Here is a 17,715-nt window from a genome sequence, read left to right as displayed (position 1 = left end):
CTTTCCCATGTCTCCTTATTATTGCTATTTTTTTCCCTCTGAGATTATGATATATCTCTATATATTGTTTTTATACAGTAGTTTGCACATTGTTTTTTTTTATTAGACTGTGAATTTCTTGAGGGCAGGATTGTGTTTTGCCTTTCTTTGTACCCCTAGCACTTAGCAGTTGCCTGGCACCTAATAGGCACTTCACAAATGCCTGTTGACTTGACCTGGACAGGTCTTCAGATATGTGAAGACACTTATGGCTATCCTAAATTTTCTTCTTGGTAAACATTCTCAGTTCCTTCATATGGTATGAATTCAAGACCATCATTCTGGTTACCCTCATATTCTAATAATAATATAATATAGCTAGCATTTATATTTAAGGTTTAGAAAGTGGTTTATGATTTGCAGAGCCCTTTACAAATATTATCTCATTTTATTCTTGCAACAACTGTGGGAAGTAAGTCCTGTTATATCCATTTTACATATGAGTATATAAAGGCTGACTGAAGTTAAGTAATTTGCCTAGGGCCAAAGAAGTTGTAAATGAATCAATTTTTGGACTCTGGTCTTAACAAATTCAGGTCCATCTTTCTTAAGCACAATCTTGCCAGGTCAATAGGTAGTACTTTAAGGGGCACCCCAAATTTCCTTAGGTGCTATTAAGGAAAACAAAGGGGGCTTAAGACTCCCTACAATTTTCTATTGGGAAGTTTGTCTTTTAAAATGCCCTTTCAATTTTTTTCTTCTATAAAGGAAGACTTCTGTTTATTAAGGTTCGTGGTGGTTCTTAGGAGTTTTTTTTTTTTCTAGCTTCCTTAAAATTGAGGCTAACCTCTTTTTTTGAACACTTAAATTTATTTTGAGAACAACAAATGTTTTAAAGTTCTTCATGAGCTTCTTTAAAAATAATACATTAAAAATAAAAATAATGAATATTTGAACCACATTTTGTGATGACTAAATATGATTCTTTAGAACTTTGCAGAATGGGGAAGCAAATATAAGTGTCCATGAGGTTCTAACCTTATTTGGATTTAACATGACTTAAAACATGTTTAAGGGGGCAGCTGGGTAGCTCAGTGGATTGAGAACCAGGCCTAGAGATGGGAGGTCCTAGGTTCAAATCTGACCTCAGCCACTTCCTAGCTGTGTGACCCTGGGCAAGTCACTTGACCCCCATTGCCTAGCCCTTACCACTCTTCTGCCTTGGAGCCAATACACAGTATTGACTCCAAGATGGAAGGTAAGGGTTTTTAAAAAAAACAACAAAACAAAACATGTTTAAGCTTGTTAGCCTTTTGTCTCTTACACACTGCCTGGGGTAAAGGCCATTTGGATTTCATTACACATCAGAGAATTATCGATATTTCTAACTGTGATCCACTTCCTTGTTAAAACATCTTTTTTTCTTGCTTTCATTTCCCCCCCTTTGGGAAATTATGCACTACTTTTAGTGACTCCAAGGTTCTCCCTGTGAAATGCCCTCCTTTTTTTTTTAAATTTGGAAAAATTTATTTAATTTAGAAGATTTTCCCATGGTTACGTGATTTGTATTCTTTCCCTCCCTTTTCCTCTCCCCAGCCCCTCCCATAGCTGACCTGCAATTCCACTGGAAAACATCTTTATTTTTTTCTGCCTTAGACTATAAGTTTTCTATATAGGAATTCAGAACATTCATAATTTCATTAATCCATCAATAAGTATTCATTTAAATGCTTCCTATGTGCCAGATGTTCTAGGTGCTGAGGATGCAAAGACAAAAAAGAAGTCTCTGCTCTCAAAAACCTTACTCTTTTTTAAAAAATTTCTACCTTCTGTCTTAGAATCAATACTAAATATTGGTCCCAAGGCTAGAGAACTGTTAAGGGCTAGGCTGATGGGATTAAATGACTTGTTCAGGTTCACACAGGAAGTGTCTGAAGTCAGATTTGAACCTAGGACCTCATGTCTTCAGGGCTGACGCTGTTCACTGAGCCATCTAGATGCCCCAAGAACCTTATACTTAAAAAGTTAAATAATTTTATTTAAAAAATGAGCAAACATTTATTTTCTCTCTTCTACCTCCCTTCCACTGGGGGAAAAAAAGAGAACTAAAACTGTTAAAAATATGCGTAGTCAAGCAAAGTAATGAACCATATTGGCTATGACAAAAATTTGTCTCCATCTGCATACTTTTCTGTTACCTCTCTGTCAGGAGGGAAGCAATACTCTTCATTATTAGAAGATCCTTATGTATTATTGGTCAAATATTATCTCATTTCATCACTTTCCTATTTGATTCTTATCTATATCTGTAAACTCTTTATAGATGATCTACCCATCATGCTGAAAGTTCTCTGACTGTTGGCATCTTGAAATGCATTTCAAATTCAGTGTATCAAAAAAGGATTCATTATACTTTCCCTGTATCCTTTCTTTCTTCAGACTTCACTTTTGATGGCACAATCATTTTTCCCTTTCTTCTGAGTTCAAATCTTAGAGTTGTCTGTAGCTTCTCTCTACTCCTTCTTGGTGATGTCTATTCAGTTGCCAAATCTTAGTGAACCTATCTCTGTGAGATCGCCCCATTCATCATTTGTCCTCTACTTTCAGAATAGCCTCATAATTGATCTTCCTGCCTCCTTGCCTTCATTATTTGCTCTGTAATCTATCCCCTGCATAGCTACCAAATTAACACTGAAACAAATTAGTACTGAAACACAGATCTTACTATGTCAAGCACACTCCCTTTTTAAGTTTTCATTAGAAAATTTAGAGGCTTCATATCATTAGCCTTGTTCTTAAGGTTTTCTACAATCTTGGGTCCACCTGCTTTCTTGTATTAGTCCTTATCATGTCCTCTCCTACACTATTCTTATGTGCTCTGTATCCCACTTAGCTAATGTTCTATACTTTGCCATTGCCACTGCAGAAATGGAAGAAATCTACACAGGACTGAGAGTCATATCTTGCTTTTCTTTGCTTTATGGGTTCTGTTGGTCAAATAATAATATTAGAATGATGAATAAATAATTCAATACTGACCAGCCTCTTGGTGATGAGTCGCTTTGATCTTAGTCATGCTCTTCCTTGGAAAGCAGACATAGTTTGTTGCTGAGACTATACATTAGCAACCTTTCTGACAATAGAATCTGCCATAGCTTGTGCTCTGCTGGTACAATGTTCAAGATTCTCGGATTGCTTCCCTTCCATACTGAGGCAAAAAGATTTGAAAGCCATAATAAAGTACAGATTTTTTTTTTGTTAATTTTAAACATTATTTTATTTGGTCATTTCCATACATTATTCACTGGAAACAAAGATCATTTTCTTTTCCTCCCCTCCCCCCCTCCCACCACCTTTCCCTCTCCCATAGCCGACGCAAGATTCCACTGGTTATCACATGTGTTCTTGACTCGAACCCATTTCCCTGTTGTTGGAATTTGCATTATAGTGTTCATTTAGAGTCTCTCCTCAGTCATATCCCCTCCAACCCTGTAGTCAAGCAGTTGCTTTTCATCGGTGTTTTTACTCCCACAGTTTATCCTCTGCTTGTGGATAGTATTTTTTAGATCCCTGCAGATTGTTCAGGGACATTGCATTGACACTAATGGAGAAGTCCATCACCTTTGATTGTACCACAATGTATCAGTCTCTGTGTACAATGTTTTTTTGGTTCTGCTCCTTTCGCTCTGCATCACTTCCTGGAGGTTGTTCCAGTCTCCATGGAATTCCTCTACTTTATTATTCCTTTTAGCACAATAGTATTCCATCACCAACATATACCACAATTTGTTCAGCCATTCCCCAATTGACGGGCATCCCCTTGTTTTCCAATTTTTGGCCACCACAAAGAGTGCAGCTATGAATATTCTTGTACAAGTCTTTTTCCTTATGATCTCTTTGGGGTACAAACCCAGCAGTGCTATAGCTGGATCAAAGGGCAGACAGTCTTTTATCACCCTTTGGGCATAGATAAAGTACAGATTTTGAGGACAAATCGGGGAAAGGAAATATAAGACTTATCTGACCTAAAGTTATCAAGCTTCTAGATGACAACAACAAAGGACTTATGTATGTTCTAATATTGCATTTCTGAAGCTTCCTCGAACCCGCGAGAAGCCTCAAGATAGGAAGATAGAGGAAGGATAGAAGTTCTATATGCCGCAAGGGGGGTGGCGGAGCCAAATTAGAGATATGAGGTGGCAGGAATGAGTCAGAAATCCAGGCCTTATTAATTATCAAGGAGCCACAGCAAAAACACCGATCAGTGGACTACTCAGAAGGCTTGTACCCATCCAGTGATCCAAATTCAATACCACACAGGTCGGAGATATGATAGAGAAAAGAAAGTGCCTGGCTGAAGGCCAGGTCCCAGGTGGGAGAGGTAGATAAGGAAAGGAATCAAAGATGGAGCTTGGCCTAGGCATCAGTGAGAGCTGAGATCCAAGTGAGGAAGAGAGAGAAGGTGGAGCTTGCTGCACCCTGTATTTAGTCTCTTTGATATGCAAATATACACAATACATAGGGATGATTATCATTGGTTAATGACAAGGTATAGGTGTGGTTTCTCTTAGCCAGGTGAGCACAAAGAAACCTGTTTTCCCGCCTAACCTGGGGGAAGCTGGGGTCAAGGGTCAGAGCCTTTCCCAGCCATGCGCAAGACTATACAGTTAGTCTCTGTACACAGTTAGTGTGTACAGAGTGTTCTAAGACACTCTGTACACACTAACTGTTTCCCTTGCCCATAGCTATGGGTGGACTGCTACAATTTCCTATGATTTTCCAAAGAAAGGGAAATGGCTGGAGAAGATAAAATGAAATGTAGTGAATTAGACATAGGACATAGTTCCCAAATCAATATTTAGGCAAAGGGTTGGCAGTAGGAGGTGGTGTCAGTGATAGAAGCACAACGAAGACCAAAGGAACAGCTTACAAGAGTAGGAAAAGGGTTTTTAACTTAGAGCTACAATTTGTTGACTTAGAATATGCAAATTTTAAACTAGGATTTATGCTAACTGGTGCCTCTTACCTTACTCAGGCATTGTCAGTTGGTTAATTCCTTGTGATTTTGCTACCCTCTGTGGTTCCAGACTAACCTACATTAGTTGAAGTGGTCTTTGTTCTCATCAAAGAGTGTTAAACAATAAGAAGTGAAAATATTTCTGTGTGTGGATGATATGGATAGAAAATCTTAAGTGACAAGTTAAAAAAAAAAACAAAAAAGTTTAGCTAGCTAGTGGAACAAAGTGTGAAATACTAGATAGAATATTGAACATGGATCAGGAAAACCTTGATTTCAGTCAAGCAATTAATGATTTCATCAATGATAAAACATTTATTAAGTATTTAGTTTGTGCTAGACAGTGTCTATGCTAAGGATACAAATATAAACAAAGTAGAGTCCTTACCCTTAGGAAATTTACATTCTAATTGGGGAAGACAGTATATAAAGGGGAGTTAGTAAATGGAGACCTGGTTTGACTAAGAGGAAGTTTACCCCTAGAACTTGGCACCTAGGGGCTAAATTTCAATATTTAGGTATGTGAGGGATAAGGAAAATAACCCCAGAGTGCAGGCAGCATTGTATGGAATTGACTAGCTATTAAATCTGCTCAAATGATCAGTTTTTCTAGATTTCAATTACAAACCAGACCAAAAAAAAAAAATAGAAAGATCCAATTTACAGTAACAAATATATTGAATACTTGGGCTTTAATCTACCAAGATACCCACAAAACTATGTCAACTGTAAAAGAATTTTGATAAAAATAAAGGAAGAATTAAATAATTGGAGAGAGATTCAAGCTATATGTATAAATTGAGCTAATATAGTGGGTTGTTTTGGAGGGAAATTTTATTTAATTAGTTAATTTAGAATATTTTTCCTTGGTTACAAGATTCATCTTCTTTCCCTCCCCTCCCCCAAGCTCCCTCCTATAGCTGATGCGCAATTCCACTGGGTTTTACATGTGTCATTGATCAAGACCTATTTCCATAATATAGTTTTAAAAGAAGGGCAAAACAACTCAATTTTTGAATTTAATACAATACCAATTAAAAAACCAGTGGGTTATTTTAGAGAATTATATAAAATGAAAACATATAGATGTATGAGGGGGCAAGAATATGAAGGAGAATTATAAAGAAAAAAAGGGAACTTGAATTCTTGGATATAAAATTATTCTAAAATGTGTAATTGTAAAAACCATCTAGTACCAAATCAAAAATAGATCACTAGAATGGATTAGATAATCCTGATTTAGAACCAAAGGCTTACACTTGGCCAGTGCTGGATGAATTCAGTTTTGCAAATTATTGAGGGAAGAAATCATTCAGTAAAAATGGGGATGTGTGTGTATGTGTGTGTAGATGTAGGTTGGAGAAAGCACATTAACACATGCAAGTGAACAGTATTGCAAAGTATAGAATTGAATCCACAATTTCATACCATATACTAGAATAAATTCTAAGTGAATTAGTGGTCTAACTAGTGTTAGACATAATTAAAGCCAGAAACATAGATTAGGGCCAGATTGTGGAAGGATTGAAAAGCCAAGCAGAGGAGCTGATATTTTATTCTATAGGCAGTGGGGCAGTCACTAGAATTTATGAGGGTAGGAAGAATGACATCATTTGACCTACACTTTAGAGAAATTACTTTGATTTGTGGCAGGGAAATGATTAGAAAGCTATTGCTGTAATCCAGGCTGGAGGTGAAGAAGGCTAGCACTGGGATTCTAGTTCATTTCCCACAGCATGTTGCAACTGCCTTTTCCCTCTGTCCCAGTGCCCCTTTCTCCTATCTATGAGTTCCTGAAACCTTCATTTTGAGGAAGGACCCATACCATACCCTCCCTACCCCACTTTCATTGCCATTACTATCATGCTGGTATAGTTCCTCATTGGCTAGAATTTAAGAAGCATAGAATTTTTATTAGAGTTCTGGAACTTCTACACTCTGAAATCACATATTCATGAAGGAAATATAATGAAGACATTCTTTGAGATTCCCAAGGACAAAGAAAATACAAAAAGCAGCAGACTAGGTGCTATCTCTGTCACCGATCCCAGACACAGTAATATTCCCTAAAATATAGTAATTAATATAGTATATGAAAAATAAATCCTGATAATCCCACCTCTGTTTCTTGGGGAAACTGAGGCTTAATCAGAGCCCCAAATATGATGACTACATTACAGGGAGCACCTAACTATGATGCTTAGGCATTTTATAATATGATGTCCAAAATGATTGACAGGTGAACATGGGATTAATTCTCTCCTATTTGTTCTTTAGATTTTAGCCCCCGGGAATGTATACACCCCCACTTAATCCTTAAGTGGGGTGGGGGAAGGGAAGGAGGGAGGTCTATGACCTATGTGTGCTAGTGAATGACAAATTAAAAACGACTGACTGCCCCCTCAGCCATCCAAAGCAAAGTTAAAGCCACCATTGGTCCACATAAAAGTGAACCAAAGACAAAGGAAGTGATGCAAAGAACTGTATTTTAAATATGGTGGCTACTTCCTGTGAAGGGTTCTTCCCCCTTTGAACTTGACCTTGGAGAAGTCACATGGATGAGTGAAAAAGGCTGACTCCCTTCCTTGGCTTTTCTGGAGGCACTCATTATCCTCATTATCATTATTCTCTGGAGAGACCCCTCACTTGGAGGAAGTCTCCTGACTGTTTAATTAATCCTCTGTCTCACTCTGTCTCTGTCTCTCTCTGTTTCTCTCTCATTTTCCTTATTTTCACTCTCCCTATTTGTAAATAAATTATCATAAAAGTCATTCTGACTTGAGTAATTCTTTTGGAATTAAGTAATTAAATTTCTGTTGACCATACTCTTAAATATTCACATTCTCTCCTCTCCCACCAAAAAGAAATTTACATCTTTGTCAACCCAAGACCTGCATGAACATGAAATGACCTCACTCTCCCTAGAAGGAAGAAGCTTACTGTTTAGGAAGAGTCTGACAGTGGGGAGTAAAAAGGAAGCTGTAGCTGCCCTTCACTTGAGTCAGTTAAGGGTTGATAATAGATTTATTCTAAGTTAACAGGGATGAAGGATGAAGTTGAAAATGGCTGGTGGATTGGGGTCAAGAGGGAAAGAGGGAAGAAGGGATCCCTATCTAGTTAAACCCTTCCTGCCAAAGTTAGGTAACTCAGATTTGGTGGCCTGAGCCCCTAAGGCAATGTAAAGGTGTTCACAGCAGTGAACCCTGGCTTTTGTCACAGCACAGCAGGTGTCCCAGGTTCAGGATAAAAAGGGAGATTGTAACAGTTCTTGTGGACTATTTCCTTCTTCAGGTCTTTTGCCCACTTGTTGATTTGGGAGGATTGGGATCAGGTTTCAGGGAAAAAAAAGGTTTCTGGAATCAGGATCCAGTCAGAGAAGTGGACTTTCTCCTTAGTTGGTCTCTCTGGGTTTTTCCTTTCCCCAAAGTTCCAAATCTTTTCATTGCCCATCCCTCACTGCTGATGGAATCCTTGCAGTTTCTCCAGGCTGTCATTTCAAAGTTTCTGAATTTTTCCTCTTTCACATTTGTTATCACTTAAAATTTGCTTCTATATCTATTAATCTCTGTGGGTCTTTCCCCCTATTTAAAGACTATAAAAACAAATATGTGGTTTGTATTATATACCTAGATCCTAAGGTAAATAGTAAATTATCAAAAAATATTGGTTACATAGCATATTTTTTTTCATTTCTGTTAGTTTAAGTTAAGATGTTAACCAGCAAAGGCTTAAATATGTTTCAAAGGAACAAGGATCTCAATGGATTACTCGTAAAGATGGAAAACCCTTCCAAAAAAAGGAATAAAGCTTGGATGATCCTTGGGGCCTTATCCAGTACCCTTTCAATATCATACTGTATAGTTCTGCCTTTGATATGACCAATTGATAGATTAGTAGGGTAGAGTAGGATTATAAATGACCTTGAAAATCTGCCTGAAGAATTTGGAATTTAATTTTAGGTCACTGAGGAGACACTAAAGTTTTGTATCAAGGTAGTAGCATGACAACAGTTGTTTTCTTCCACCAAAGTTCTCCTTTATTTCTCTATGGATAGAGGTGTCTGAGTTCTGGAAGTCTGTGTCAATGGAGAGAGTATGTGATATGGTAGGTTTTGCTAATTTACAAAGGTTTTGAGTATAAACAGTGGTAGACTGTTGAAGGGTTGACCTAGCTAAGAGACTGTTCACCAGGCAGTCTGTGAGGTTGTAGAGAAGCTGTCATCTGCCTTGGTGGAAGAAGTGCCCATACCATTTAAATCATATATTCTTGTTGTATTCCAGTACATTATTTCTTCAGTTGTAAACATTTGTAACACAGTGACTTTCTTTCCTTTGTATTTACCCAGCTCTTTTTAATAGGTGTTCAATAAACATTTCAAATGATTGGATTTGGAGGCAGAACACACAGGTTTGGTGGCACAGTGAATGAGTGCTGAGTTTAGAGTCAGGAAGAATCATCTTCTGGAGTTCAAATTTGGCCTCAGACACTAGTTTGTATGACCCTGGGCAAGTCACAATCCTCTTTGCCCGAGTTTTCTCATCTGTAAAATGAGCTGGAGAAGGAAGTGACAGATCACTGTAGTATCTTTGCTAAAAAAACCCAAATGGGGCCATGAAGAATTGGATATGTCTGAAAAAATGACATAACAATTTAACACTTGAGTTTAAGTTCTAGTTCTGCTAATTATCCCTTATGTGACTGTGGACAAAAGCATGCAAATTCTCTAGGTCTTAAAAGAATTCCTCTTTTATTAATTGAGGTATTAGATTGAATGATTTCTGAGCAAATGTCTCCCATGTTATTATCTTTTCAGGTAGAGCTCCAAAGTGAGGAATACTGTGTCTATTACACACTATCAATTTCCCTTACTAACCAGATGAATTTGGTGCCAGGAATATCAGAATCATCTAGCCATGTTCTGGCAGAGTTTGAGTCTTTGGATCCCTTGCTTTCTGCCCTCAGGTTGGATTCCAGTCGCCTGAAGGTGAGTTTCTTTATCATAATTTTATATTGAGTGTTTTCAATTGTATAGGTCTCTGATGGCAAACCTATGACATGCATGCCAGCGAACTTAGGACACACATGTTAGCATTGACACGCATAGCCACCTTCAATGGCATGTGGCCACATGCACCACATACAGAGAAGTACCTTTCATCCTCGGCTTCTGCATGGCCAGGTGCAGTAGCCGAGGATAAAACATTTGCTGTAGTGTAGTGTAGACACTGTGCTGGAGGTCTGTAGGCCAAAACAACAGAATTCTGGCATAGAGCATGTAGTTCTGGGACTTCTGGTTAGGCCTTTAGGGGTTCTTTGACCTCATTTCTGGCCGGCAGATCAGGGAGCAGTGGAATGCTGTGGGGGACGCATCTCTGGGGACACAGTGATCGCCATTCCCAGCAACCACATAACCACAGCAAACATCATCCAATCTACTATTCTGGGGTGTTGTGGATTTCTAATTGACCATCATTACTGAGATAAGTGAGGGGGAGGCTGGGAGAGGCAAGGGCCCATGCTATGGGTGCCATTTCCCACCATTAGAAATAGTGGCAGCCATCTTAATTTATATAAGAAATGCCATCTTGAAACATAGTGCAGACTCCATTTCACCACTATTACTGTTGTGCATCCTTATTAACCAGTTTCTGCTTATTAAACCTGCCCTTTCCTAAAAGACAGTTATGTGCCATCTTGTGGTCAGGCTAGTTAACCCCTATTTGCCTGCATGGCTAACAGGTTGTCTATAATTCTATCTTCTGTCACTGCCCTTCTGATGGAGAACCTCCCCTCTCCCCCCTCAAAAAAAACAACCCCAAGGATGTTAAGTAAAGGAAGTGGTAGTAGCACTAACCGACCCATTTAAAGAGACATGGGCTGAGCTGTATGGCATTATAGAAAAAAATGGCAGATCATTTTGTGTTCTATGTACTGAAATGGTAGTAAGCAGAATGTGGGATATAAATAGACATTTTGAAATGAATCATTCCCAGCTCTTGATAAAAAGTGAGGATGAAAGGAAGGAATACATTTCCAGGCAGCTAGACCTTTATAAGAGCCAATCTAATTCTATCCTTAAATTTGTAAAAGACTCTACAAATTTAACATCTGCAAGTTTGAGCATTGCTCACTCCATAGCTCAGCATGGAAAAGTACTCAGTGAGGGAGAATTTGTTAAAGAAACTCTCCTAAGATGTGCACCAGTTCTATTTCACTGTATGCAGAATAAAGATGCAATTATTAAGAGAATATCTGAGTTACCACTCAGTAGAAATCTCATAAAAGACTGAATAATGAGACTGAACATAAATGTACAAAATCAATTAAAGAGAGACATAAGTAATTGTAAATATTTTTTGACTCTCTTGATGAAACTATTGATGTCACATCACATGCTCAGTTGGCCATTATTGGCTGATTTTCTGATGGTTTCAGGATGACAGAAGAATTGATAAAGTTAGTATCAGTGCCAGCAAGTACATCAGGAAGCAAAATATGTAAGGTTGTTATACAAACATTCTGTGACCTAAGCAGCTGATATCTCTAAAGTTGTGTTAGTGACAGCAGATGGGACACCAAACATGGTGGGGAAAAAAAGTCAGATTTGTCAAATTTTTTACGGAAGCTATTGGAGATCTGATTTTGCCTTTTCATTGTATTTCATTGTATCAGGAGGCTTTATGTGCCAAGGCAGGATTCACTGACTTAATGTCAGTTGTTACAAAAATAGTTAATTTAATAGTGGCTCACCCCCTTCACAAGTGAGAATTTTCTGCACTTTTACTGAAGGCTGATTCCACTTACAGTGGACTGCTGATGTACAATAATGTAAGATGGCTGAGCCGAGGCAAAGTTCTTGAGTGCTTTGTGGAATGCTTTGAAGAAATTAAGGTATTTCCCAAGGATAAGGATCTGGGAAACTTTCCTCAGCTCAATGATGATAATGATGTTTTTTACAGATCTCTCTGTTCATATTTAATGAACTGAACTTAAAGTTACAAGGTTTTGGCAAAAGTATTGACTATTTGTTTGGGTACATAAAAGCTTTCAGGAAAGCTCTAGAAACTAAAACATAAGTATTTTCCTTGAGTAACAAAGTATTTTGAGAAGATCAATGCAGCTGTACAAAATGAAATGGAACCCTTGTATGTAAAGTACCAACATATTTTTGACTCATTACTTGACCAATTCTGTGCAAGATTTAATCAATTTAGAAACCTAGAACAGACCATGAAAATAATTAAGTATCCTTATGTTGTAGTAGCCTACAATAGTTTGGAATTAAATGATTTCCAATGGATGCAAATTGATGATTTGGAGATGCAACTTGCAGAATTTCAAGACAGTATCAATCTGGAAAAGTGCCGCTTGGAGAATCAAGAGGAGTGTCACTGTGAACAGGAAATTTGGAGTGCCTGGAACCAATTACCAGACACTCTTAGCACCCTGAAAAATATAGCAATGGCTTTACTCACAATTTTTCCCTCTATGTACTTTTTTGAGACCTTATTCTCAGCTTTAATAAAAACCAACAAAAGAAACAGATTGACAGGTGAAGTTAGTAGCGCTTGCTTGGGCTTGAAGTGTATAAAATATCAACCTTCAATTGAAGATTTAGCCAATGAAACTTGGCAACAAAAAAGTCACTAATAGGCAGGTTAGTTAAAAGAATTCCTCCTCCCCCTCACTTATCTTAGTTCACAGCACCCTACACAAGTTAAATAATATCAAGACCAACAAAAGAAACTGACTGATAGATGAACAAAAAAGTCACTCAGCAGGTAAGTTAAATAACTAGTTTTTGGTTTATTAAATAGTTATGTATTACAATTATACATTTTTGTTATTTAAACTATAAATGTTGCAAAATTATGGTTTATTTCTCAGTGATATACCACCCAAGTTTTGCTTGTTTTTTTGGTGAATTTTGACACACCAAGCTCAAAAGGTTGCCCATCACTGGTATAGGTGAACCTTGGAACAAACATTATTTGCCTTTCAGTTGTTTATGTTTAAGTAGTCTTTCTTACCTGTCTTACAAAAGCTGCATATCTTTCTGAACACTGAAGATGTTTTGTTTTTAAGAATAATCCTTTGATATAGGTAGCTTTTCTCTTTAGAGGTTTAATTCAACAAGGATTCAGTAAAAACCTTTTATTTTTAAGACCTACTGCAAGATACTGGGAATCCAAAGCAGAATGAGATATAGCCCTTGCCCTGATAGGGCGTACTGTCTACCAAGGTTGGGTTGGGAGGAAGGTATTACAAAATTTACATAGACAAATAAGTAGAAGATAATTTAAGACTGGGTGGAACATTAACAACTAAGAAAATTGGGAAAGTTTTCATACAAGAGTTGGCTGCTCACTTGAGCTTTGAAGGAAGTTTAGTTAATATTAAGAGACAAAAGGGAAGATGGAATTCTAAGTATGGAAGACAACCTGTGTGAATGAAGGGAAATAGAGAATGTTGGTTTTAGGGAACAGCTAGTAGGCTAATTTGAGTGTAATAGAAAGTATGTAAAATGAGATAACTGGAAATGTAGACTATAGCTAATCTGAAAAGTTTTAGCTGCCAAGTTGAGTTTCCATTTTATCTGAAGATTCTTGAATTGAATTCTTGATTGACATAGTCAGTTGTATTTTAGAAGATTATTTTAGTGATTGTGGAGGATGGATTGGGGAATAGAGAGATTGAAAATTTATAGTACACTTAAAAGGCTCTTGTAATAACCAAGCTGAGGAGATGAGAGCCAAAAACAGGGTGGTGGGTGTGTGAGTGGAGAAAAGGGGATGAAGGAGATGTTATGTAGGTAGAATTGGCAAGTGAAGGGAGTATGAAGAATTAAGGACATCTCCTAACTTGTGAATTTGACTGTGACAGAATGATGAGACCCCTCCACAATCAAAGGGAAGTGGGGTGGTGTGTTAGGTGTTGTGATTTTGAATTTGAATATATCATGCTTAATTCATTTTAAATTTAGTTTGTGGAATAAAATTAAACTCCTTAGTCCAGCGTTTTAGGCCTTCCCAGTCTGGCTCTGACCTGCCTTTTCACCTTTATTTCACCATGCTGCCCTCCTCTTGGGTGCTGTTTCAGCCAGGCTGGATTGCTGGCTGTTTCTCCAGCTCAGCCCTGAATTTGCAGGGACTTCCCCTTAGACTTGGTATGTACTTCTACCTTGTCTGTACTCTTCCTTCAGGGTGTATGTAGCTTTGGTGCCATTTCCTCCCCTAATGTTCACCTTTCCCCTCCTTTCAGTTAAAAATGTTTTCTTAGATTTTCTTAGAATATTTTGTTTGGATTTTTTTCCTTTCCCCTGATCACACTTCATCTTATTTGTGTCCATGTCTCAGTGTGACATTCCCCTGCCCTGGGTTGTTAGCTTCTATTCTGAGGAGAAGAATTTAATTTCATCTTTTCATATAGATATCTTAGTGCCTTGCACAAAGAAGGTGCTTAAAGAGTTTATTGAATCATTTTAGTAACTAATCATACTGTTTCAGAAAATAGGAAACATGGTTAACTCTAAAATAGGACAGAAATGAATGTATCTTATTATATTATAGATGTTAATACTAATATAGTTGACTTGTTTTAGAAATTAGATGGGCAACAATTTGCAAAACCAACTGCACTAACCATATTTCTGATAAGTTAGTTTGTTTAGATGGCTCTGGTTTTATTAATTTTAACTCTAACAGACCATAAATTCTTTCTGAGGTTGAGGTCTATCACATTTTAATATTTTTAGCCTTTAGCACATACCACAGTGCCTAGCACATAAGAGGTGGCTCAGATACCACTTCTAGAAGAGATCTTTTCCTTCCAGCTATGAGTGCCTTTCCCTCTATGGCTACCTCTCATCTACTCTATCTGTATCTTGTATGTATGTACCTAGTTATTAATATCTTGTCTACCTTGTTGTAATGTGATCTCTTTGAAGTTGGGAACTGTTTTTAGTGTGGACCCTCAGCTGTTGGCACAGTCCCTGGCACATAATAAGCTTGCTAATGTTTGTTGGTTGATTGATTTGTCTTTTCAGTGCACAAGTATAGCTGTGTCTCGGAAATGGTTGGCCCTGGGCAGCTCCGGAGGAGGTCTCAACCTCATTCAAAAAGAAATCTGGGAACAGAGACTTTTTCTTTCCCACAGGGTAAGATACAAGAAACTGCCACATCCCTGGCTCAGGAAAGCCCTTAGAGAACTTTGTTTTTTTCTGTAGATTACTCAGTGCTTAATAAATGGTGTCAGTTCTATGTTGTTTCCCATTTGGGGAAGGAATGATATTCCTCTAATTGACTATGACTAAGAAGTCTTGATTTCTTAATATGTTAAATCAAACTCAACAAGTATTTATTGAGTAGTTAATGGTACAAGGCACTAACCTAGGTGCTATTGAGATACAAAAAAGTCTGAGGTACATGCTTTATAGGAACTTAATATCCAGTATGTTGTTTTTGACTGGTAGGCAAAATGACTGATTTTAAGAGAGTTTTACTCCTGACATTTATTTGAATCTGTAATAATGATGCTCTTTAATTTATATTTATTTGCTAGATTCTTCATCTCCCATCCCCTATGAGCCCTGTATCACAACAGAGCAAATCAGAGAGGAACTGGACTTTATCCTTCTTTCTTCTGTCTGTTTTGTTTTGTCTTGTCTGGCTCAACATTTTTTAAAGTTATTATGGGTTCACATATTATTTCTACACATATTAGTCCCAAATCTGTATGCTAAGACCTATAATTTTTCCTAAACTCCATTTTACCATTACCATATTTTTATTGAAACTGAATACTTCATAATCATCTCAAATTCACTGTTTTAAACAGAATTTTTCTTCCTTAAACTTGCTTCTCCATGTTCCTGTTTCTTTTATTTTTTCTGTTGCCCCGCTTTGAAACATGAGTCATTTTAAAATTTTTTTCTTTATCCTTAATATAAGTTGTCAAGTCTTAATTGATTTTTATCTAAAAGATCTTTCTCAGCCTTCCTATTTTCTCCACTTTAATCACCTTCCAATTGGCTTCTCTTTTTCTTTTCTCTCCCCTCTACAATCTGTCCTCTACATACATAGCTGCCCAAATAATCCAAAAAGATCTTATCTATCCCCTGTTCATAAATGTTCATTGAATATTTATTGTATTTAGGATAAAATTCCTCACCTGGACATTTTGCTCCTTTTGCTCATTTTGCTACTTTTTTGGATTTATTTCATATTATCCCAGCTAGATTCTTCCCTGAAGTTGGAGTTCCAGCTCTCATCTTCCTGCATTCATATAGGCAGCTAAATTGCAAAGTGAAGAAAGCTGTACCTGGAATAAAGAAGACTTGAGTTCAAATCATAACTTACTTGCTGTGTGATCCTAGGCAAATCATTTAACTCATAATAGATTTCAATTTCCTTATCTGTTAATGGGTACTATAATTTAGCAGCTACTTCCCAGGATTGTTGTAAGGATCAAATGAGATAACATATATAAAATATACAGGAGATTTAAAGCTTTATTATTGTTATTTGTCTCCTATGTTTAGAATATATTTATCTCCTTTGTCTCTGTCTTGATTTGCATGTCTCCCTTTCATCAGCTCCCTTTCCCTAGAAGTAACCTATCCCTCCTCAGATGAACTTCTTGTAATATTTCTGTTTATGTGTTGTATTTCCTCTCACATAGTTCTAGCAGAATGTAAAATCCTTGTAGTAAGGGGCTGCTTTTAGTTTTTTTTTTTTAAACCAAACACAGTGCTTTAGAGGTATTCTCAGCAATTATCAGTCCTTTTTTTTTTTTTTTTGTCTTAGCAGATCAGTCAGAAATTCAGTGGTGATAGTGCTCACTAGGCAGGCTTTTGAGATTTCAATGTGGAGCATATTTGGAGGGAAACAGGTGAGAACTCATTCTTCAGGCCAAATTCTCTTAGTCTTTTGGTAAATAAGGCCATTTAAAATTCAATCTATCTAGTGTGTTTCATAAGTAACTAGCATTTCTGTAGCACTTTGAGGTTTGCAAAGTGCTTTCTATCTTTTATTCCATTTGATTCTCATTAAAAATAAACTCTCTTAGACTTTTGGTGAATAAGACCTTTTAAAATTCAATCTATCTAGTGTGTTTCATATAGTAACTAGCATCTTTTTCCTATTTGATTCTCCTTAAAAATAATTTCTACAGAGGAGAAGGGGATGTACAATGCATGGAAGAGAAATATAATCTTATTCCTAAATTGAAAGCTAACAGCAATATTCTTTAATAAAATACATTTCAAATAGATATTTCTTTTTTTTTTTTGCTTTAGGAAGGTGCTGTTTCTCAGGTTGCCTGTTGTTTACATGATGATGATTATATTGCTGTAGCTACCAGGTAAGAGAAGGTTTTAAAAATTCTCTTATCTTTTCCAAATACATAAAATAGCCTTTTAAAAAACCATCAAGAGATATAATTCTTAGTTTTTGGACTTGGAATGGGGAAGTCACATTCTAAACTCCACTTTAAGACTTTTCATAATTGAAGATCTCACCCTAGACTTTTAAAATTTGAATTTGTTGATGAGTTCCCAGGTTACTCACATTAGTCTTTTTAATCATCTCCCTCACTTTATCTCTTTCTTCTTTATCAAAGTTAATTGTATTGTGTCACTATCATTTCATTCTTGGGAGCCTCCCATCCTTTTTGGTATAGCTCCTTTTCATAGTTTTATGCCACATAGTTGTTTTGATTTA

At 36.9% G+C, this 17,715-nt stretch overlaps 1 protein-coding gene across 4 annotated transcripts in view; it reads left to right on the top strand.

The window, feature by feature from the left end:
- Positions 1-17,715, top strand: part of HPS5 (HPS5 biogenesis of lysosomal organelles complex 2 subunit 2) — a 66,583-nt gene that overhangs the window by 1,312 nt on the left and 47,556 nt on the right. For 3 of the 4 annotated variants that reach the window (XM_007497010.3, XM_007497009.3, XM_007497008.3), the window contains exons 2-4: positions 9,810-9,980; positions 15,042-15,152; positions 17,292-17,356. In XM_007497010.3, coding sequence (XP_007497072.1) covers positions 9,873-9,980; positions 15,042-15,152; positions 17,292-17,356 — 284 coding nt within the window. In that variant the 5' untranslated portion in view covers positions 9,810-9,872. Of the gene's footprint in view, positions 1-9,809; positions 9,981-15,041; positions 15,153-16,803; positions 16,886-17,291; positions 17,357-17,715 lie in introns of those variants that run through there. The other variant, XM_016423404.2, reaches the window with a different exon arrangement.

The sequence above is a fragment of the Monodelphis domestica genome, chromosome 6 (genome assembly GCF_027887165.1).
Source record: "Monodelphis domestica isolate mMonDom1 chromosome 6, mMonDom1.pri, whole genome shotgun sequence".
Taxonomy (NCBI): Eukaryota; Metazoa; Chordata; class Mammalia; order Didelphimorphia; family Didelphidae; genus Monodelphis; species Monodelphis domestica.
Note: the sequence above shows the minus strand (reverse complement) of the source record. Positions and strands in the feature narration are given on the sequence as shown.